Source organism: Macrotis lagotis, chromosome 6 (assembly GCF_037893015.1).
Source record: "Macrotis lagotis isolate mMagLag1 chromosome 6, bilby.v1.9.chrom.fasta, whole genome shotgun sequence".
Lineage (NCBI taxonomy): Eukaryota > Metazoa > Chordata > Mammalia > Peramelemorphia > Peramelidae > Macrotis > Macrotis lagotis.
This window is the reverse complement of record NC_133663.1, coordinates 106369831-106394504: the sequence shown is the minus strand read 5'-3', so window position 1 is coordinate 106394504 and position 24674 is coordinate 106369831. Positions and strand designations below refer to the sequence as shown.

Sequence of the window (24674 nt, the reverse complement as noted above, 5' to 3'; positions counted from 1 at the left end):
TATTGTATATTAATATGGTGAGGTGATAAAGTATTAAACTTCTTCTGAAACCAATATTGGTATATTTTATAAGCAGTGCTATGAAATATTTGAAATATATTACTTTTTATTTTTTAAATATATATTTGAAATTGATTACTTTTTATACTATAATAGAGTATTTGTTCTTTATAATAAATTTCCACGTAGATTTCTAAATTCTTTATGAAAGCCCTCTTTAGAAATTGAGCTTTCATTAGCAGATATTTTATACTTTTTTTTAAACTGAGAACTCGAAATTCTTAATTTTTCTCCTCAGTCCTCTATCCACAACCACTTCCAATAAATTATATAATGAGAATGGTTATTTTAATTGTAAGTTTGTTTTCAGCCTCTTCACTGGTCCTTTCCCACAATATTATAGAAATGTAATGCAACAATATTTAAAATCTAATGAATATTTGTTTTCCCGAGTATCTTTTCTGTTTTATGTTCATATGAGTAAGGCTTTTCCTTACTATGATAAAGTTGTGAGCATATTGTCACAATAGCTTGTTTTTAGACTGAAGACATCAAAATTCTACATTTAGAAAATTTTATAAAATTTTATTTACAAAAGACATTTTTATATTGCACACTGATGTTTCATAAGTTATAAATCCTGTACATTGCTTTCACTTTATTTGGCATCATGGTAAGGTTAGATTTGTACCTGACTTGCCAGCATGGTGTCATTAATGTTTTTTATTTAATTTGTATTATCATGTTTAAATATAAATCTAAAACACTTAGCTAGTATTTAATCATTAACTACAGCCATCTGAAGTAGTTTTATTCACCTGGTCTTTCTTCCAGTGGGTAGGCAGCAATTTAGAAATAGTAGACTTACATGGGGCTTTTGGTAATGCTTTGTGAGTGTACTAATCAAAAAGCCCTAATTTTGGGAAACTAGAAGCTGTTATGAATTGCTGAGCAAAAGAAGTTTGATGCAAAGGTTAGCATATCCCACATGGCATAATGAAGTCTGGATCTGTCCATACTTGTATTAATGTGACGTGGGAAGCTTGAATAATGTTAGTCTTGAAAGGCATGCAGCTCATAAAAATCAACCAGCATGCAATCAGAACAGGAAGGATAGTGCTTTGTTGGAAACAATTATACTTCACAGACAAGCACGTGACTACATCCTGTCACTACATATCCTAACCTTGAAGCCACTAATGAACTGATTAGCATTCATGTATCTTTTGGAAGTAAGATATGTGAGCAGTTGGTGCACTTTCATATTGACAAAACTTATATAAATATTCTTTGCAGACTTCAGATTGCTCTAGTTTGCTGTTCATCTTGGTTGGGTAAACTTGCCTAAAACAATTAAATGTATTTACTGAAAAGTTTTGTTTACTTTGGAATGGTAAAAAAATGAGACTTAGACCATTAAAATTATTTGTATAGATATTACCAGAATGGCAAATTGAATGATTTTCTTAGATTTTGTAAATGAAGGATAAATAAATAATATTAAATTAAAATTTAGTATTAAATTAAAATTTAATATTAAATTAATTCAAAATTAATTTAAAACATAAACATATAAATAAATGATACTTTAAATAAACATCAACTTAGCCAAAGTTTAGATATTTAAGTCTCTGTTAGTGTTTAAATTTGTGTATTTTAAGTATAGCTCATATCAGACATTTGTTTTGAGAAAGAATATGTTAATAGTCAGAATTATGAAAGCTGTAGTTTACATAATTAGTGTAGTAAACTTACAATTTCTTGAATTCATAGATATATCATTAAATTGAAGGAATAAGTATTTCCATTAACTATAACTTGTAAATAATTTTTTGGAAAAATAGTTTAAAAATTTGACATGAAGACATTAGCATAACATTTCTTTAGTTTTTTTTTAATTTTGGAATTGTAGAATTACACATAGCTAAAGTTTTGTGTTTACTCTCAAATGAATCATTAATAATTCTTTCTCCCCCCCTTCCCAACCTGGCATTATTGCATTTCATCAGCTTAGAGAGTTAGTTTTATAAACATTGCATTCTGTTATTACATTTATATTTCTGTGTCCTGTTAATCCCATTAAGAGCTGTGATTAGAACAGTTTTCCATTAAATATTTGTGGGCAGAACTCTACTATGTAACAAATATTTGGCTATTGTGTCCATCTCCTTTAGGCATGCAGTTGTTTCACAGAATTATTAGCAAGTAAAGATGAAAGGAGCAATACTCCTATATTTGCTAGTCATAAAATTCTACTATCATTTCTTCAGTGTCCATATTTTGACATTGAAACCATATTTTCTATCCCTGATTTTTTTTAACCTTAACTTATAATTTTGTCCTGAAGCGTTCTAAATTAATAGTAACACTACATTTCCATCTCAAAGGAAAAAAAGTCATCTTTGACTATCCCCATTCCTTGACTAGAACCAAATGTCATTTATGAAACTAGATCTGATTCTAATTTCAAAGTAATATCATCAAGAACTTAGAGACTCCTAGCCCATTTCTTGTTGTGATAGACTGCATAGATAATCAACTAGAGAAAAAGAAAATGTTAGCTTTAGCTGCAAATTTGTGAATGAAACCATGTATCATTAGGCCAATTAGGGTCACATTGAGATTGCTGACTGCCTAAATATAGATTGCTGAATTTTAAGGTCATAGTTTCTACTTTTTGAACACTATATTGATTCAGAATTTTTTCAAATTACTCCTCTTTCCCATGTTAGACAATTCTGTCATAGTCATGTTTTTAAATAAAAGTTCAATACTATAAATAGTTTCCTGATATGCTATTATTCTGATTGATCTCTTTTTGTCATATCATTGGAATAAAATTAACTGGAACTTTTTATTGTTTATTGTATGTTTTTTCATAATGAAATGAGAAGTCTTAAGAAATGATGCTTCCATATAAAACTATTCTCATAAGATCTTCAGCAATTCCATTTGGATATAATTAATTTTTTATACCACACCTTAACTGCTAATTTCAGTTGTCTTTACTATGGGTATAATCAGATATTTTTTGTAATATAACTAATAGTATATCCCAATAATCATCTTATTTTTAATTGATTAGATCAAAATCTTTAAAAAAAATCAGAATTTAACAAAACTATTCCATTTTCCGAATACCTTCAAAAATAAGAAGCAACAAAAACATAGGAATTGACAGACTAAAACTAAAAATAGTTAACTTTTTAAATATTTGGTCTTACAATCCCACATCAATATGCATTAGCAGTTCACCTTATCTCAAAAAATATCTATAATTTGTTAAGTGTTTCCAATATTATATGGCTGTGATATTCACATTAGATTAGTTTTCTTAATCATAATGTACTTGTGCTATATTGGCACAAATCTGTGAACAACATTTACCTGTTATAAACATCAAGAAATAGTTGTCTCTTTTCCTTTGAAGTTACTAAGTCATAAAAGAAGGAATTCTGTATTTCTAGAATAAGAGAAATTAATATATTCATATATGACTACTTAGTGTAATTATGAGAATTTTTTCTTTTTTAAAAATTAAATGTTAATATAATGAATAATAATGTATCTAATATTTCTGCAATCACATAACTGCACTAACTGGGATATAGTTCTTAAAACTGTTGATTCTCTCTTTATCATCAGTTTCTCCTGAAGTTGTGTAAGTACATTAAATAAGGGGGAAATGTCTTGAATTCAATTAAATTAAAAATACATTTTAAAGACACAGGTTAAAACTTTTTAAAATATAAATCAACACTTTTTCAAAGAACGGAAAACATGTACCTAATCTGTGTACAGGTGTTTGATAAATTTTGGATGTTTCCTTTGAAAGTATTTATGATAACATGTGGTATGTGATGCTAAAAGTAAGAAATGTAAGTTCTAAGAGTAGGTCATTAGGAGTCAAACCTTTAGCAGTTATTATTGGACACTTTGATTATTAAGTGAAAGTCTAGTGTTAATATTTAAACAACATATTTTCTTTGATATTTTTAACAGTATATTCTTGTGTATAATGTTGCCATACAGTCTTTCAAAAGAATGTTTCATGTTTATCTATTTCAAATGTGAACTCTTATTGAAAGCCTAACCCCTATCCTGCCTTTTCCACCAATTCCAATTCCTCTAACCCTCGTTGATAATTCCCTTCATTAAAAAAGAGTTGTCTCTGTAACACTTTATTTTTCTTTGCTTTATCTTTTGTCTTTTAGCCTTGTATACCTGAGGTAGATTGACATCTTCAGGATAATCTCCTATAGCATCAACTACATAGTTGATTTTCAAACAGTATTTCTTTGATTCAAAGAACAATCTATCTGAGACAGAGTTTTGTTAATGAAGTCTGAAGTATTCTAGCCTCATGCTTTTTCCCTCCCTCCCCCAACCCAAGATTCAAAGCAAATAATTTTATACTAGATATAGTTAGTAGAGCTAACCACTGGCAAGGCTATCATGTACTTGTTGATTGGTTGATTCATATCAGCTCTACAATTCTTGCTATTTGCAAGAGATTGAGGATGTATAAAAACAGTCTTGTTAATTTGATGTCACAAGGATGTTTTGTAGATGCTTAAATTGTTTTCATTAATTCAAAGCTGTTTTTTTATTATAATGAAACATGATTTCAAATGTAGTAGCAAAAAAAAGTCAAAATAGATTAACTAAAACTAAATCAATTCAGCAGATCTCTAAATGGTGAAGAAGTTCTACCTTATGAGATAAAAAGTTAGAGTTTTTTTCACCAAGTCTAACTCTTTCTTGTCTCACCAGGAAGCTGCCATTTCATGACTTTATTTTTTATTTATTTACTGTCTCTGCCTCTTAATTTGTACATGTAGGGGAACCTTGCTACCATTTATAGTCATAACTAGTTGGGATATACCTCAGCCATATAATCAGACTTTAAAGTAATTCTATTATACTCAAATTAATAACTGATTAAAATTGTCACATAGTTAATAACCATGAATTTGTAACTTTCACTTGTAAAATGTTTTTTTACAGCTGGTAAGCAATAAATAATCACTATGTTTTTAAGATAGCATAAGGTGGACTTAGTCCATACTTTGATCTTTCAAGTAATACAGTTCTTAAGATTGTTTTCTTCTGTTGTCAAATCTGTGATTTTATTAAGTTAATTATTTTCAAATTTTAAGAAATCCAATTTTCTCCCCCAAATGAGATTTTTGTTTAAAAAGGCAATTAGAATATTTGTAACAATCAAAAAACAAATTTCTTTCTTTCATTCATCTATCTCCATCTCTACAGTCTATCACATATCCTCAGGAGATATGGAACATATACTTTTCTTTTTTTTTTTTTAAAGGTTTTTTGCAAGGCAATGGGGTTAAGTGGCTTGCCCAAGGCCACACAGCTATGTAATTATTAAGTGTCTGAGGTCGGATTTGAACTCAGGTACTCTGGATCCCAGGGCCGGTGCTCTGTTCACTGCACCACCTAGCTGCCCCCTTGAGCATATGCTTTTTCATAGACCTTCTGGAATTTTGGTTAGTCACTACATTGATCAGTTTGATAGTTCAATGGTTCATTGTCCCTCAAATTTTTCATTTTAAAAAGAGGAAGATAGAAAGGATTAGTCTTCATAAGCTGTTTATTTATTGTATCTGATGACTTTGACTATATAATATTCTGCATGTTTTCATTTAAATAACAAAGCATAAAACTTTCTGATCTTCAGGTTCTGTTGGTAGTCAAAACATGTGGTTTTCTAGTCTTGTTGTCCTAAGTTATTTTTTGTTAGTCCAGTAATTTAAGCTCCTGATTCTCATTTTCTTCATTTTTAAATTAGAGATGATAAAATTTTATTCCTCTTAGTGTTATTCTTACAATTAGATGCAATATGACTAAAATAGATTTGTGAAATTAAAAGAATAAGTCATTTTTATGAACCGTACATATATTTGTGCATAAAGAAAAAAGGGAAAGAAATTTTGACTTTTAAAATTCTGATCTTAAAAATGTTGCATTAGTTTATCTGAATGATTTTAAAATTACACAGATAAGTATCTTACTATCTTTTGAAAATGACTAATTAATAGAAATACTTTGTTAATGTTGTACAGGCAGTTGGTAATTGTAAAAGAGACATGTTTTTAAACCTTCTATATCTTTACTACCTTAACTGTAGCATACAGTTTTGTGATCTCTGCAAAAGAACAATTCCAAAAAATTTCAAAAATGCATGAGAATATGGAAAAATTGTACCAGAGTATAATGGGCTACTATGCTATTGACATGAAGAAGGTGTCTGTGGAGGAATTTTTTACTGATTTAAATAACTTCAGAACTATGTTTATGGTAAAGTAAATCTACTTTGATCTTTTAAAGTAATCATTTCTTTCTTGTAACATCTCACTTGATGTTTCCTTGATTTATTCTATTGCTACATCCTTTCTTTTAAGCTCTGTAGTCAATTGCATCTAGCAGTAAGACCTTAGTTTTTAAATTTCCTGATTCTAAATCTGTGGGTAATGTATATCCTATTATATCCCTGTTCTTATTTTCCCATTTTAAATTATTATCAGAAGTTTTGATTAAAAATAAAATTAATTCTGAAATTCTTTATATTTCTTCATAAAGGACTCCTCCTGATTGATTACAGAGTACTTTTATAGCAAAATTTTGGCTATGAATTCTTTATACTCAATTTGTACATTTAAGGTATAATTTAACTAAACTAAGTATATAGCTCTTATGAATTTTCCCCTTTTCCCTTCTTTTTCTTAATACTTTTTACAGTAAGCTAGGGATTTAACTTGAAATGGTTTTGACATGAACAGGGTTTTCTTGGCTTTTTAAGAGTTCTATCTTTGATATAGAATACTTTCATTTAAGGATTAAAAAAAGATCTTTTGAAAAACATCAGCTGATTAAATGCAAAACCAACAAAGTAAGAGTATTGTTGACTCCTTAGGGTTACAGGGAATAATGTTCTTCAACTAAAATAACTATCTTTATATTTTAAGGAATATTTAGGGGAAGAAGAAAATCTTGAATTGCAGAATAATTGCATAGTGGCATCTATATATAGATAGCTTTATCTTGAAGCAAATATTTTAACTCATTCAGACTACTTGACACTCAGATAAGTTCAGTATGAAGAGACTTGTATTTGACCCTTGAAATAAAACCTCATATCTAAACTGGTAAATTAATAAAATGCTAAAAAACAAAGACAAATTGCCCTCAAGACAATTCTGTAGGATTTTTTTTCTTCAAATTCATTAGATGGTAATTGTAAACTTTGCATATTGTAGAGAAACTGTTGACTTTATGAAAAAGGCTATTGCATATATTCATGTTTTATTTAAATTGTTTATAAAGAGAATTATAGATTACAGAAAATCTAATATTCATATTTGCTGTTTTTAAAATTTACTGAAAATAGCACTTTAATATAAAATATTAGAATCATGAATAAATGATTTGTATATTTAGCATTTAATTTTGCAGTTGGAATCTTAAGACATATTTTATATGAGTAAAAGCCCAGAGAAGTTAATCAACAAGTATCTATTAAGCCCCTACCATGTAGGAGGCATCTTATACTAAGCACTGGGGATGCAAATAGAGTAAATGAAGCACTCTTCACTCACAAGAAACTTGGATTCTAACAGGAGAGACTACAAGAATATATGTAACATTGAGATATATGTATGAAAACATATACATGTATTTGTGCATAAACATGTATGTACTCGATAAATATAAAATAATGCATAAAAATATATGAGGGCACTGACAGTTGAAGAGATCTAGAAGAGTTTTACCTGGAAAGTGGTGTTTATACTGCATCTTAAAGGAAGAAAGATTCTTTAAAACAAAAGTAAGGAATACATACATTGCTGACTTGGATAATGGCCAATGAGGGCCTGAGATAGTGTTATATATGATGAATGGAAAGTTGTATTCCCTTTTGGCTGAATGGAACAGTTAAGACTGGGAGTAAGGTGTAATAAGATTAGAAAAATCAGTTGGCCAGGATTCTAAATGATTTTGAAACCTAAATAGGTGTTTCCATTTGTTGTAGAAGCATTAAGAGTTGTTGGAGTCACGGGAGAAGTGAAGAGATTAGGTGCGACCTGGGATTAAGGACAATTATTCTGACAACATTGTGGACAAATTTGATATCAGGCCAGGAGACCAATGAGGAGGCTATTGGAATGATCCAGGAAAGAGGCAGTCAGGGCCCAAATGAAGATAGCAGCTATATGTACAGTGAGGACAATGAAATTAGAGGTACTTCAGATAAGAATTAAGAAGGTTTGGCAGCTGATTATCTATGTGGAATGAGGAGGATAAGGAGCTGAGGCCAGCACCAGGATTATCTACCTTGGTATTATGGTACCAAATTATGGTATTCCACATAGAAATAGGAAAGTGATTAAGAGGGATGAGTTGATAGAGCATATGAATTCTGTTTTGGACATGTTGAGTTTAAGATATCCATGGGGTATTAGTTCTGAATGTGAACTAGATTATTAGTGATAGAGGTGTAAAGTTCAGTTCAGAAATTATAGCTTAGCTATTGAGGTCTCAATAGAAAATGTGAAAGAAGAGAAAAGAATTTAAAGCAGACACTTCAGGTACACATAATTAGGGGGTTCATTTTATATATATATATATATATATATGTATATACATATATATATAGTTCAGTATGGTCGAGCAAAGGAGCAGTCAGATAGAATGAATAAAGTGTTATAAAAATTGATAGGGATGAGATACTCAGGAACAGTTATTTACAATATCAAGTACTATAATAAGACTAAGGAGCAGAAATGAAAAGAGTCCTTTGGATTTGGCAATTAAGAATAGATCTTTGGTTACCTTGGAACATTATTCCCTTGAGTAGTGAGATTACAAAATGAATTTTAAAAGGATTGAGAAGTGAGAGTAGAGGAAAGAGGAGGCAAAGAAATGCCTTTTTCTTAGAGTTTGGCTTTGAAAATTAGAAAAGATCTATAATGAAAGCCTGAGAGAATGATCTTGTCAAGGGAGAGTTATGTCTTTACGTTGGAGAGATTGTACAAGTAGATAGGGATAGATTAAAAATTAGAGGGTTTTTTTTTTTTTTAGATTTTTTTCAAGGCAATGGGGTTAAGTGGCTTGCCCAAGGCCACACGGCTAGGTAATTTTTAAGTGTCTGAGGCCGGATTTGAACCCAGGTACTCCTGACTTCAAGGCTGGTGCTCTATTCACTGTGCCACCTAGCCGCCCCTAGGGGTTTTTTTAAAAACCTTTTTTTTCTTCTCTCTCCCCACTAGGCACAAATATGGTAAAAATCATTCTGTACTTCTATTAGTTCTTTTTCTGGATTTAGATAATGTCATCCTTTTTTTTTTTACTGGCCTTGCCTAGTCATGAAGAATTAATATTTCTCTAATTATTTAAATCTAACTTATTTGTTATAAAAAGCTTTTTTTATAATTTTGTTTATATATGGGTTTGTGTTACAAAAAAGTTAATCTACATTTAAAAGGAATAACAATTTGTATATAATCAATTTGTAGTTTCATTTACAGTCATGTAATTCTACTATGTTGTGGAAATGCTTGATTTATTTCATAAATTAAAAACAAAATTAACAAAGTATATAAAGATCAGTGGATAAAGAGAGTGATTTGAACGAATCTTGGGAGAAGGTAAAGGGAAGGGATCAAGTTTACAACCAAATACAGATGTTGTCTTTGTCAAGAAAATAAACTATATCTTCATCAGAGATTGGACTATAGGAGAGAAGAGAGATAATGACTATAAGTTTTGAGTTGTGTAGCAGAGATGTCAAATACCTGTCCCATATACCCCTGAGAAAGACTAGAAAATGAAATTATGGGGAAGATTTCAAGCCTTACCTTAAAGGAAGTCAAAAATTCTATGGGAAATTGAAAAAGGAGGCTTTTTCAAGTAAGGTAAGTAGTCTACACCAATGGCATGAAAATAGGAAATAGAATGTCATATACTGAAAACTGAAATAGACAATTTCTCTGCAAAATTGAATAAGGAATATAAAATAAGTGCAAAAAGTGATTAGAGTCAAATTGTTAAGATTTTTAAATGCCAAGCAGTAAAGTTAATTAAACCTGTGCTCTAAGGATTATCATCACTTTATCATCAGTTTAACAGTTAATTGGGAGATTGAGTAGAGAATGGAGAGATTAGTTCATTAGAACATCAGTTAGTCTAGACAAGAGATGATGAGCCCCTGAATTAGGTAAATGATCCTGTTGGTGGAGAGTGGGGCATGAGTGGGAGAGGTTTTGGAAGGTAAAATCATGAAGACTTAGCAATTGGCAAAGTGAAAGAGTACTAGATAAAAAGTAAGAAGACTTAGAATTTTAGCTCCAATAATTACACTACTAATGCCTGATCTGTTGTTTGTTTGAAATCATAGTGGAACTTGGAATTTTTATTAATTTATTTTGGGCATGGGATAAGGATAACTAAACAGTCAAAATTTTTATTTGTTCTAGAAAAAATCCAGAGCAATTCCTTAGTGCAAGAGAGAAAACTAAGGAATTTTCTTTTAAGAAAATTGCTTCAAATTTTAATATTTTAATAAATATGTTAGTACATTTTATGCCAGCACTCTAATTTTAGTAGAATTTGTTATAAAATATATGCATTTTAGACCAGAGGGAGATTAGTCTTTGAGACTGCAAAATATCCTTAGCATAAGGTTATCCTCAATGATGTTGTAAACTTTAGAGATCAGTAAATTAATAAGCGTTTTTACATCATCTACTAGGTCAATTAATTGGAGGATTGTTAAAGGCTTTTTGTAGAAGATGGATTTTTTTTAAAGAGTTAGAACTTGAAGAAAGCCTGGAAACCCATTAGGTAGCGATAAGGAAGAAGAGTATTCCATGGTAAGGTTACAACCTGAGAAAATGACTGGAGCCACTAGATGGTGTGTCTTGTTTATGAAACAATAAGGAGGTCACTGGATTGAAGAGAATATGCAGCAAGGTGTAAGAAGACTGAAAAAGTTTCAGGGGCCTGGGCATCTTGAGGTAGAACTGGGTGATATAGGACTTTGAGTGCCAGAGGATTTTATATTTGATCCTGGGAACAATTGAGAACTGCTGGAGTTTATTAAATAGAAAGGTGACATGGTCAGAGCTCTTCATTAGGGATATCATTTTGGCAACTGAAGGATGGATTGGGGTGGGGAAAGACTTGTAGCACGCAGACCCACCTGTAAGCTATAGCAGTAGTCTGAATGTGAGTTTAGATGGTCTATGCCAGAGGAAAGGTATTTTCTTTCAGAGAAGAAAAGAGTCATCTTGGAGAGTTGTTGCAAAGGTAAAAAAGGCCCTGGCAACAGATTAGATATGAGAGTTTTAACAGACATTAAATAACTGGTTTCTGATGTGAGAATCACTATCAGTTCAGACATCTGTGTCCAATAAGAAGACAAATCTGTCACGGCAAAAGTAAAATTAATATTTGGCTAGAATAGAATAGTAATGAAAAGGTAAAGTTTATGCATGTAGTTAAACCAACTCCAAATGTTATTTCCTTTTGCTGCTGAGATAAACTCCTCTGTTTGCATTTTTAAGCCCTTCACAAATGTACCTGACCAACCTTTCATATGTTACATTTTTTCTTTACAATGTTAGCCTTTTTGCTTTTCTTATGTATCCATGATACTTCCCCTCGTCTGTGGGTCTTTTACTGACCATTCCCTTTGCAGGGCATACCTTTGCCTCAGATACACTTAATTATTTATTGATTGCTTGATTTAAAAAAGCAAGAAACATTTGAGAGTTGAACAAAGTTTTATCAAAAGCAATGAAGAAAATTATCTTGAAGTCATTTAAAGATGAAACTAGGGAACCCCCTTTTACCCTTAAAAACAGAAAATATATTTTAAAAAAATTTCATAAAATGAAATTAATTTTAATAGACAATATCTTTAATTGACTTTATAATTAAAATAGCTTAAACAGCATAGCAACTCTTTTCTGCCACTGAAAATAGAGCTCTATTTTGAGACTTAATATCATACCTTTGATACAAACAGTACAGGAAAATGAAGTAGTACTAGAAGAAAAACAGAGGAAAAGAACACCTAGTAAGCAAAGAAGATATTTGACTTAGAGGTGGGCTGCACCTCAGAGTACTCTGAGGGACTGATCTTCAACATATCTGTGAGAGCAAAGAATGCAAACATTTGGAGAAAACATGACCTTTGTTATTTCCAAAAGAAAAATAAATCATCAATAACTGATGAAGATAGGACATTTCCTATCTATGCAAAATTTTTTATAAAAGTATTCAAGGAATATTCTTTTTAATTGTAATTATTATTTGAGGCAGCTAGATGGCTTTGTGACCTTGGACAAGACACTTAAGCCTGTTTGCCTAGGCAGCAGGTTCAGTAGGCAGAGCTCTGAAACCTGACCTCAGGAATACCTGATTCAAACCTGGCCTCAGACTAGCTTTGTGATTCTGGGCAAGTCACTTGATCTCTATTTACCTTAATCCACCGCAGAAGGAAATAGCAAACCACTTCAGTATCTTTGCCAAGAAAACCTCATAGACAGAATGGTCCATGGAGACATGAAGAATTGGACAACAACAAATTATATATTTATTTTTGATAATTTTTAAAAATTTTGAGTACAAAAATCTCTTTCCTTCCCATTTCTCCCTCCCCCATTGAGAAGGCAAATAATATATCAGTTATTCATATGAAATTATGTAAAGCATTTCCATAGTTCACATACAGAAACACACCCACCCACACACATACCCCCCCCCCCAGAGGCACAACATAAATGTACTTAAGTTTGTACTCAAGGTTTATCAGTTCTCTCTGGAAATGGATAACATTCTTTATCATTAATCTTGAAATTTTCTTGGATCATGTTTTGATCAGAGCAGCTTCATAGTTGATCATCTTTATAATATTGTTATGGGCTACAGTGATCACTTGGTTCTTCTTACTTCACTTTGTATCAGTTCATGTAGGTCTTCCCCTGTGCTTATGAAACTAACCCTCTTGTCATTTCTTAGAGTGCAGCAGAACTCTTTTCAGCCAGTTAATTGATGAACATCACCTCAATTTCCAATTCTTGACTACCACAACTGCCATTATTTTTTGTAATTTTTTTTGAGGCAATAAGAGGTAAGTGACTTGTCCAGGGTCACACAGCAAGTGTTGTAAGATCAGATTTAAACTCAGGTCCTCCTGCCTCCAGTTCTATTGCTCTGTCCATTGTACCACTTAGCTACCCCTATTTTTTTTTTACATATAAATCCTTTTCCTTTTTCCTTGATCTTTTTTTGGGGCACAAACTTAATAGTGATATTCTTGAGTCAAAGGGTATGCCCAGTTTTATAATTCTTACTTCAGAATTGTTCTTCTCTTAGGTGTTTGGACTAGTTCACAACTCCATTTGATTTAAATCATTTCCCAGGTCAGTTGTTTATCCAACAAGATATTTCACTTTAACTATTTTTTTTATTCTTATTACTTTGTATTATAGTTTCTTGATGTCTCATGGAGTCATCAGTTTCCACTTGCTCTATTCTTATTTTTAAGGAATTATGTTTTTCAATAATCTTTATCCCTCTTTTCCTTTTTGACCTATTCTGCTTTTTCCTTCAGTGATTTTTTTTTTTTTGCTTCTTTTTACCTTTATGCTAAATGTGTTTTTTAAGGTATTATTTTCTTCAATTTTTTTATGTCTTTCTTTTACCAAGGTGTTAATTCTCTAATTTTCTTGCCTCACTCTCATTTCTTTTCACAGTTTTTTACTCTACCATTATTTTTTTTCTAACTCTTCCAGGAATTCTTGTTCGTCTTGCATCCATTTAGCAATTTTCACTGAATCTTTGGTTTGTAGGAGTTTTCACATTGTTTTCTTCTTCTGAGTTTCTGTCTTGATCAAGTATGCTACTGTGGTAGCTTTTGATGGTCAAATTCTTTTTGTTATTGTTATTTGTTCATTTTTCCAATCTATTTCTTTACTTTGAATTTTATGTCTAATATGAGCTCTACTTTTTTGGCTATGGAGAGGTACTGTCTTGGGCTTTAGGCTTTTTCATGCTGCTGTTTTCAGTTTTGGGAGACAAGTTTTTGGTTCTTCTAGGGTAGTTTGATATGGGGAAAGGTCTGATCACTGCTCTTCTGGTCTTTCTTCTGATCTTTATTCTTGAAGCACCCCTGCTCCCCGAGCACACTTGTCCACGAGGACAAGTGCTCTTCTTGACCCTGGAACAGTGACCAGGGACCCTGTTTTTCTGTAGCTACCATCACTCAAGATCCTCTATGCTTTGGAACTACTACCCAGAATGTGGACAGTAGAGTTGGCAAGCAACATCAGTTGAACCCAGTGACAACAAACTGACCTTTATAATCTTTTTCTGGCCAGTTGTCCTTTGGAATGAGAGTTCCTGAATTTGCTGCTGCCTCTGTTGCAGCCACCTTCAAGGCCTACAGCTGGGTTCCTATTCTAATCTGCCATATTTATTCTGCTCCAAGTAGCAAGGTTATTTTTGATAGTGGTTTGTTAAGACAATCTGTTTTTGGAAAATTATGTTCTTTAGAAGAACACACCTTTTATCAGTCCCATAATTGAAAGGTTTGGAGAATTCAGGACTCTTGTTCTTTTTGTTTATTAATCATAAAGAGGAATATGTCACTTGCATAAATCAGTAGCTTTCTTCCTTTTTTTTTTTCCTTAGCAAGGCAATGGGGGTTAAGTGGCTTGCCCAAGGCCACACAGCTAAGTAATTATTAAGTCTCTGAGGCTGGATTTGAACTCAGGAACTCCTGAGGGCCATGCTCTATCCACTGTGCCACCTAGGTGCCCCTGTAGCTTTCTTCTAACAAGGAATCTTCCCTGCATATGTCACAATAATTAAAGGCTTATTGGGAAATGAAATACACACAAAAATTATTTTGTTGAACTGATTATTGATATCAGATGATATAAAGATGAGATATTTGTATTTGAAACTTCTACAGAGTTTGTCTAGTGCACAGTTAAAATGGAATAGGGATTGGAGCAGATAGGTGGTAGATGGCTTAGTTGATAGAGCAACGGCCCTGGAATCAGAACGACCTGAGTTCAAATGTGACCTCAGAGACTTAATAATTGCCTAGCTGTGTGACCTTGGACAAGTCACTTAACCCCATTTCCTTAAAGCAAATTTTTTTAAAAAAAAGAAATGGAATAGGGATTTAGGTAGCAATATTTAAGATGCTGCTATTGAAAGATAATTTGTATTTGCTGGTTTTATCAATGCCTAGACATTACAAGAGTCTCTCAAATGAGATTCACAGTCACTTAGAAGACTGTCTTATCTTTTTGTCCAAGTGGACAAAGAATGTCTAATACTCAGATTATTATATTCAGTTGCATGTGAAACAAGTAGAACTGGATCATCAGTACATTTAATAACATTGACAGACACTGAGTAGACACAGAAAAGAAGAGGAGGAAGAAAACAGACTTGATAATCTTTAGATCTTAGGATAGGGTTGAGGTTTTTGAATGATTTCCAAAGTTTTCCTAAAACAGATCCTCATATATTTAAAATTGTTTTCCTAATCATATTGATTGGTTATGAGTCATGGAATGCCATGATTTCTACACAGTTAAAGTGGATTATTACTCAGAAGGTAAAAAGAATACTGGTGTTTGGTCTATGTGAATAGGCTATAAAACTTCACCAATGAAAAATAATGGAAAAGTAGAATTTTAGAGTGATTTATGACAAGATTAGATAAGTTAATCAATTAGGAATAGTGTGGGATTTCCCATTAGAGTAGTCTTCATGCAGTCAAATCAAAAGTTATAGAGGTAAACCTTGAGCATTGTGGATTTAGCATTTATAGAAAATTTACTGGAGGACATGGAAAAAGAGATCCAAGCATCAGAAGCCAACACAATAATATTAGACTCCATATTGTTGAAGCGTACACTACATCAGATTACAACTCTATTAAAGTATTTTTTAAAATATATGTCAGAATTCATCTCGTGATTATTTAGGAAGAATTCAGAATTAAAATTGATCAGTTCTCCTCTGCATATTTTCTCTGATTTCCTAATGTCTATGGCAGCTGAAGAACAGTTCAAGTGACAGTAGATGCTTAAATCACAGTACTGGATAATTTTGGTTTGTAGCTTTGAAAATTAATTTTATTCTGATCAGCCCTCATAAACTTTTCTCTTCAGGGCTTTCAGCAATAAAAATACATTTAGACTAGTTTATTTAATTTTTTTCCTTTTATAATAAGATTTACTATCACTGGGCTATGTTCACCAGGATAATAAGTAGTCTTCGACTGACAGATTCTATACAATTAAATGAGTGGCATTTATTTTTCTTGTATGTTTTTAGATTTTGGTTGGTATAGTAGAAAACTATATTAGAAGGCAAAACCTGGATTATTTTAATATACAATGGGAATAGTTACATTGAATTTGTGATGAGGGAAATCAAATAAATAATTTATGTGTAATAATAATAATACAAACTAACGAATGTAACTGAAAAGGTAGCACAAACTTAGAAACCTAAAAACTAAACTAAAATATATTTAATCATTTTATGGTACTTTATACAGTTTTAAAGAGTATTTTATTATATCTTTGATTTCATATATATATTTATATAAATATATGTATATGTATGTGTCTTTTTCATTCTGTAAATAACATTACAGTAGAGTCAAGGTGGTCAGCTAGATGACAGAGAGGATAGAGTGTAAGTCTTGGAGTCAGGAAGACCTGAATTCAAATCTGGCATCATTATTAGCTGTGTGACCCTGGGCAAGTCACTTAACCCGTTTGCCTCAGTTTCCTCATCTGTTAAATGAGTTGGAGAAGTTATGGGCAAACCACTCCTGTATCTTTGCCAAGAATCCCAGATGTAAAAAAAAAAGGGACCATGAATACTTGGACACAAATGAAAATGATTAAACAACAGAGTTAAAATTAAGTTTTGAACAGATTTTTTTCATAGCATTTTGGGATCTGAGGTGATGCTTCTTCCACTAAAATCATTGCCAGTGGTTAGAATCAAAGCTACTACAAATTTTTTACTTATCCAAAAATCCTAATTTTTTGGCTACCATCTTGTTCATAGTAAAAGTAATTGGAAAGTAGGCAATTTTAAACAACCTAGATGATACAGTGAGTGGAGTTAAAAAAAACCTCAGTTTAAATCCAGTTTTTAACACTGTGTCCCTAAGCAAGTCATTTTACCTTGATTTCAATTACTATCCTATCTGTAAAATGGGAATAATAAAAGCACTTCTGTCCTTTGTTTTCTGTTTTTGTTTTGTTGGGGCAATGGGGTAAAGTGACTTGCCCAAGGTTATGTAGCTAGTGAGTTTCAAGTGTCTGAGCTGAATTTGAACTCATATCCTCCTGACTCCAGGCCCTGTGCTCTTTCCACTGCACCACCTAGCTGCTTCTTGTGCTTCCTCTCCTCCAGGGTTGTTTTGAGGGAAAATAAGATATTTGTGATGTGCTTTTACAAACCTTATAGCACTATGTAAGTCCTAGCTATCATTATTAGTAGCTATAATAATGATAATAATCATAATGATGATCATGATGATTCGTAGTTAATAGTTGATTCAGAGACTAAAATAATGAATTTTTTTATTTTGAGAAAACAGGGATGTTATACATTTAAATATGATTGTTTTGAATTAAAGCATCAATCTTTAGACCTATTGATTTTTAAAAATTAATTTATAATTTGTACAGTAATTAAAAATAGTCTATTGAACCAAGAATCATTTAATAACTCAAAGCAGGAGATGCATACAAACCCATACTATTATTTATGGGTCAGTTGTTTATTCCCTGAAGGATTAATAAGTAATTCCATTTTTTTTTCATCTCAGGCTAGATTGCAACTAAAAATCAACTTGAAACAAAAACAATTTAATTATCACCACCTGCACATCTTTAGGGACATTTAAAGCCTTATATATGAGAAGATAGTTTCTGTCATCTTCAAGAAATTCTGGCATTAGGAGCAAAAATAAATAGAATTTATCTCAAGTTAAGATGATGAATTGTTAATGAAATGATGTTTTTGCTTCTGCATACTATTTTATAAAATGTCTGTTCTCTTCTCAATATGATCACTTCTGTATGTATTAAGAACCAGAGAAAAAGCATGTCATTTTGGCAAAATTCAATTTAACTTTTTTTTGGTATATCTTTTTGAATATTCCCTAGTTTCATCTATGCAGTAATTATCATGAGATTAAAAAGTAAGGTTTATTTTGGGATTTTTATCAAATTGAACATAAATTTATCGTGTTTTGAATGAAAATTCAAATGTACTTCATTCACTGATCTGTTAACATCTGTCTTTAAAGGGAAACTATCCTTTGATGTTAGTGGCTTATAATTATTGTCTGCAAAAGTCATATTTTCTCATATATTTCAAACCATATATGTAGGATTTTTCAAGAAATCTTTTGACATTTTGAACAACCAATCCTTTAAGCTCTTTTGGCAACTCTAAGGCTAGAGGTTGCAATGAATATGTTGACCTTCATTGATAAAAGAAATGTCCTTACTTATCACGACTCTGTATCAGTGAAATAATGAGTTTGATCCCAATCTCTAGCTATATTCTATCCAAATATGGTAACAGCAAGATTCTCTGGAATGATATCATTTTAAGTTAGTATAAGAGGGAACACTGTAATTGGTTAGTTTTCTTGGCACTATCATTTTCCAGTGTCATCTAACAAACAAATATTTTAGAATAAAGTTTAATTGATGCATTTTGTTTTTATATCACCAACATTTCCCAAGGTATTCCTTTCTCTCTGTTCCTCTACCTTATAACAAGGAATGTAAAAGGGGGAAAAATGATTAAGCAAAACTAACCAACACAATGCAACTGTCTAACATATGTAGTTTTCTATACTTAAAATCTCCTCTGTATAAACAAAGAAAAGGGGAAATTATCTCCTTGTATTTTTTCTTTGTCGCCAAGCTTGGAAATCATAGTTCTGTAGCATTAGGTTTTGATTGCTTTTTTTGCTGTGATTATTTTCATTTAAATTCTGCCTATTTATTAAATACTTTGTGCAATTGTTGTTAGGGATTTGGGAAAAATATCCTTTATACTGAAAAATTGGCATTCTGCCAGTGGGAAACATCAGTCATTTCTACCATTTTCTAAGAAGTCAAAGAGGTCTTTCATGAAAAAACCATGAAACTTCAGTACTTTCTGATAAAAATAATAATTTCCTGTTTACTATGGATTTGAGGCAGGGATATTTTTGTAAATAAAGGTGGTATAAAAGCCAAAGATAGCAATGAAAATAAAGATTTTTAAGCTCCTCAACTAGTAAAAAAAAATACCTACCATTTTTGGTATCCTACATCAAATAAGATTTCTTCATAAAAAGGACATCTTTGAGGACTTGGTGAAATTTTATTTGGCTCTTTTGAACAGACATCTTGGATACTGGATTTTGACTATAATAAGATAAGTTGGTCAGTGGTTTATTTCTGTTGTGTCTAACTCTTTGGATCTCATTTGGGATTTTCTTGGCAAAAATGCTGGAGTTTTTTCCATTTCCTTTTCTGGGTCATTTTGCAGATGAGGAACTAGGCAAGGTAGAATTGCTTATTCTTGACTTCTTTTTTTTATAATTATTTCAAAAAGAATGACTTTTGGTCTAAAATGAATTTTTAAAAATGTTTAATAAGGATATATAGTGAAAGTATCCAAGTGTCCTTAAAGTTGTTTCACCTGAATGATCTATGTCCTGGCATACCGAAAGAACTAGAAGTTGTAATTTCTGAGCAACAGTTAGTACTGTATAATGAAAACAGAAGATATATATTGCAGGACTAGAAAATGAAAAACTGTTTTACTGATTTTCTATAAGGGAAAAGCAAATAAAATATTTAGATACAGAATAAAGTGACCTTGACTATGATCCCTACCAAAATTCTCGAATATTTAAAATTTTTATTTTTATTTATTTATCATTCATATCTATCTATTTATTTATTTATTTTGAAATGCTTATAAATATCTGTTGTAGAAAAGGAAGTAGAATTCACAGTGACAATAGCTTCATCAGTACTTAACCATGTCCTACCAGCCTTATTCCTGTTTTTACAGAATCATTGAATAGATCAGAAAATGCTTTACAATATTTACCTATTATTTATCAGGGTTTCTCGTTTTAAAAGCTCATGCTTTTCTTATGGGAAAGAAAGTAAGATTTGTATTAAATGATAATATGATTGGATGGATTTGAAGTTGTGTGAGCATCTGGACATAAAGTATAGTCATTCATGTTATGATTTCTGTTTGAAAGATTGTCTAATTGGAGTATCTGCAGGTTCTCTGCTTGGCCCTGATAAGTTTTAACACTTTTCAAGAAAAAAAAAAGCAACAAGCATTCATGAAGAAGCAATGATCTGCTAAGCATTGGGAATTCAAAGACAAAAATGAAATACTTTCTGCTTGTCCTTAAGATCTTAGATTTTATTTGAAAAAAACAGCACATATTCATAAATAAATTTAAAAATACAAAGGAAATATAAGATCATTTGAAATTGGGAGCTGGGGCAACCTAGTAGCAATAGACAAAAACAGGAAAGATCTCTTTAGAAGCTTACAGTTGAGCTGAGCTTTGAGAAAGCTGGGAATTCTAACAGATGGAGGGGAGAAGAGAATGAATTACATATTTTGAGATAAATATTGGAATATTATGTGTGAGAAATAGCAAAAAAGACAGTTTTAGCCAAATCATAATATGTGTGAGTGAAATAAAAGTGCAAAAAGACTGGAAGGGGAGCCTGGAACTAGAATAGAATGAGTTTTAAATGTCATATAGAGTAATTTATATTTTCCTCTTAAAGCAAATAGGGAGCCACTACTGTTTTTTTGAGCAGGTGAGCGACTTAACACTAGGAGGCATATCTAACACATGGTATGACAAAATCATCATCCAACAATATCTTGATAGGATAAAATGTAAGTTCTTTGAAGGAAGAAAATTGTTGTGGGAAGTTGTCTCCTTTGCAGTGCTTTTGTAGTGGTAGGCATATAATCCGCTTTTAATAAATATGTTGATTCAACTTGCTATTCCTTCAATTGGCATGCCATCTCCACTCTCCATGCCTTTTTGTTTCCTCTTTCCTGTCCTTGGAATGTTCTCCTTCTTACCTTACTGCTTCCTCCAAGTGCCTGGTCCCTCTTTGCTTATCTGAATTTTGTTTTCCTTTAAGCTCTTCTACAAATGAGTCTTTCCTCTAAGTGATCTGAAATTTGTTAAATTTTCTTTACTATCTTCCCTCTGATTAGTTATTCTTTTTTTATTTTATTTTATTTTTTTATTTTTCAAGGCAATGGGGTTAAGTGGCTTGCCCAAGGCCACACAACTAGGTCATTATTAAGTGTCTGAGGCCAGATTTGAACTCAGTTACTCCTGACTTCAAGGCCAGTGCTCTATCCACTGCTCCACCTAGCCGCCCCTTGATTAGTTATTCTAATGGATAGAATCAATGAAATACTTTCATCATATCATTCCCTTGTGTGTGTGTACCCCAAACCATTCCATAGTGGGCATTCTATTCTATTCCATATCTCCTCACTCTTGGCAAACTCAGTGGCAACTATGCATCTAATTATTATCTCTATGTACATGACTTGTAGATCTCTCTACCTCTGATGTCACCACCAGCTGCCTGTTAGACAGTATAAACTAGGTCTTCTGGAGACATCTCCAATTCAGGATGTCCAAAACAGAACTTTGCCTTTGTCTTCTCAAACCTTCCTTTCTACTAAACTTACATTTCTCAAGGGCCCTTCCATTCTTCCAATCTCAGTTTTGTTAGTCCTGTTATCCTCAGTTTCTCTCTTGCCAGCCCATCTTTCACATCAGTTGTTGGTTCTTGTTTCTATAAATAGAACAGTTTTCACACTAGACTCTTTATTTCTATTCATATACTTACCACCTTAATCAATCACCCTCTCATCTTCTGTCTTGGTATTGCGATCACTTTATAATTGGTCTATTTTTTTAATCCATCCTACACATAGTTACAAAGGGATTTTCCTTAAATTATGAGTATTTAACTTATTTACTCCATAAATCCCAGCAGCTCCCTAATTCTTTTGGTTGATTTTTTAAAAGCCCCACATGACTTGGATCCATTCTATCTTTTTAGCTTTGTTGTGTAGTCCTCCCTTTCCCATATTTTACTATCCAGTCAGATCCTCCTCTTTTGTTATAGATGTTATTTCATCTTCATACCTTTGCACTGGCCATTTGCTTTTCCTAAATATGCTCCCTTTTCACCTTCACTTCATAGCAGCCCTGATGGAAGCATCACTTTCTTCCTAAAGCCTTTCTTGATCTTCCCACCATCCATGTCCTTCCTCTTTAACTATCTTAGACTTATTTTGTACCAGATTTATAAATGGATATTTTGTCTCCTCTGGTAGAACAGCAATTATTTCATGTTTTTTGTCTAGCACCTAACTCAGTTGCTGGCATATAGTAGGTACTTAATAAATGCCAGTTTTTTGATTGATGATTTAAACATGATTTTACTGTTTGCATGCCTAACAATTGAGTAAAGAATTCTTTGGTCTTTCCACAAACACACAGGTTCCACTCTCTCTACCCTCCTTTATGTTGACATGTAGGAAGGAAAGAGATGATAGATAATCTTAAATGGCAAATATATATCAATATAATAAAAAGTTAACTCCTATAAGCAAAATGTGCTTCCTAATAATATGGTCCCCACAATATTTCAACTATGAAACTATGATTACTTGCACATCAATTATCAAATGTTATGAAAATTTATTGATCTTGCTGCTTCCAGATTTACAATATCTCTTGCATCCATCCCCCTTTTTCCCACTCAGAAGACTGCTTCCTAGTTCAGGCCCTAACCACATTGTTTTCTGGATTATTGCAGTTGCCCTCTAGTAAGTCTACCTGCATCCATTTTTTCTCCATAAAAATCTATCCTCCATTCTGTTGCTGCATTGTAATTCCTAAGACATAGGCCTGATTGTCACCTCTCTACTCTAGAAGCACAAGAAGCCACCTATTGTCTCTGTTAGAAAATAGAAACTCATTAGGTTTTAGAACAGTTTTGCCTTTAAAACATTTTAGCCTGGGTCCAGCCTAACTTCCCAGTCTGATTTCACAATACTATCCTTCATATAGTCTACAGTATAGGCCAAGTGGCCACATAGAGGTTTTCCAGGCAGCATGTTCCACCTTCTGCCTGGGTGCCTTTGCCATCTAATGCTCTTCCATCTAACCTTTGACTTCAATAATCCCTAGCTCCCTTCCCAACTGACTCAAGGGTTATGTTTCTTAAGAAACCTTTCCTGACTTGCCCTGTTGTGAATAAATGCCACCCGCATCACTCAAATTACTTTGTATTATCTATGAACATGATATTTTTTTCCAGTATAAGCTCTGTGAAAACAAGAGCTGTCTTATTAGCACCTAGCACAGGGCATGCACATTCATTTTAGGGTCAAAAGCAACTACATATTGAGGGGTAGTAGTTGTAGGAATACAATGATCCAGATAATACATAGGTACATAAGAAAGCATTAATCTTCACCATGTGTATGTACCTGATTTTAATCACTTGTTATTTAAATAACAAAGTTTTGTTTTCTCCCCTTATTGGTACAAATAAAATGCTTTTAAAAATGCTATCCAGTTGTACATAGAAAAAAAAAGTCCCAAGATTATAGATTGTTTTGTGAACAATATTTATTATCCTTCTAATTTTTTGTGAATTTGTTTTTGCCTTCCTCCCCCCTCCACCCATTACTTAGCCCAACATCTCTCGCATAGTAGATATTTAATAAATGCAAGTTACATATTAATGAATTTAATATTTTCCCTTTTTTGGGCATAATCTTGATAATATTTTAAATCATTTTTCATAGCAAGCAATGAAGGAAAACACCAAACGAAAAGAAGTTGAGGAAAAAGAGAGACGTGCCAGAATAGCCAAAGAAATAGCAGAAAGAGAAAAAGCAGAACGTCAACAAAAAAAGAAACGCTTGATAGAAATGAAAACTGGTGAGTATTATTGAGTGTTTCTTTTTTCATTTAAAAATTATACTGGTTGCTATATTTTAATTTGATAGATGAAAAACATAAGAAAGAATATTTACACTTAAACTTCATAGCAGTTCTGTACTTACTATTTTATTTTTTGGTAGGCAACATGATAGAGTGCCATGCTTGGTAGTCAAACAAATTTTCTCTGAAGTTGGTTGTATGACATTGTGCAAGTCCCACAATCCTTCTGAATTTCAGTTTTCCAATTTCCTCATCTATAAAACAGTAGCAAGATGCTTGTATAATTGTTGAGGGGATGAAATGATAATTTTACAAAAAGTGCTTTGAAAATCTTGAAGTTCTATATAATCAATGATGATAATTGTTATTCATAGTAACAAGTCTTTAAGTTTCACATATGTTAGATAGTACTCCATACTCTGCATCTATTCACTTTCCATTTTGCTATAAAACCCATGATAATTCATGATTAATTACTTATATTAACTAAGAGTAAATTAGATAAACATTATTACAAAAAAAAATGAACTTTCCAAAGGTCATATTTCATTAATTTAAAATTTAA

At 32.0% G+C, this 24674-nt stretch overlaps 1 protein-coding gene and 1 long non-coding RNA gene across 10 annotated transcripts in view; one reads left to right on the top strand and one right to left on the bottom strand.

Annotated features, from left to right (window-relative positions):
• The window catches only part of DIAPH3 (diaphanous related formin 3), a 543832-nt gene that overhangs the window by 367715 nt on the left and 151443 nt on the right, over positions 1–24674 (top strand). For all 9 annotated transcript variants that reach the window (XM_074191775.1, XM_074191779.1, XM_074191781.1 and 6 more), the window contains 2 exons: positions 6158–6321; positions 23971–24106. In XM_074191775.1, the coding sequence (XP_074047876.1) occupies positions 6158–6321; positions 23971–24106 (300 nt within the window). The remainder of the gene's footprint in view (positions 1–6157; positions 6322–23970; positions 24107–24674) is intronic.
• Positions 21834–24674, bottom strand: part of LOC141491147 (uncharacterized) — a 31676-nt gene continuing 28835 nt past the window's right edge. The window contains exons 3-4 of the long non-coding RNA XR_012469482.1: positions 24232–24363; positions 21834–21941 (exon numbers count right to left, since the gene is read on the bottom strand). This is a non-coding gene — a long non-coding RNA (uncharacterized LOC141491147). The remainder of the gene's footprint in view (positions 21942–24231; positions 24364–24674) is intronic.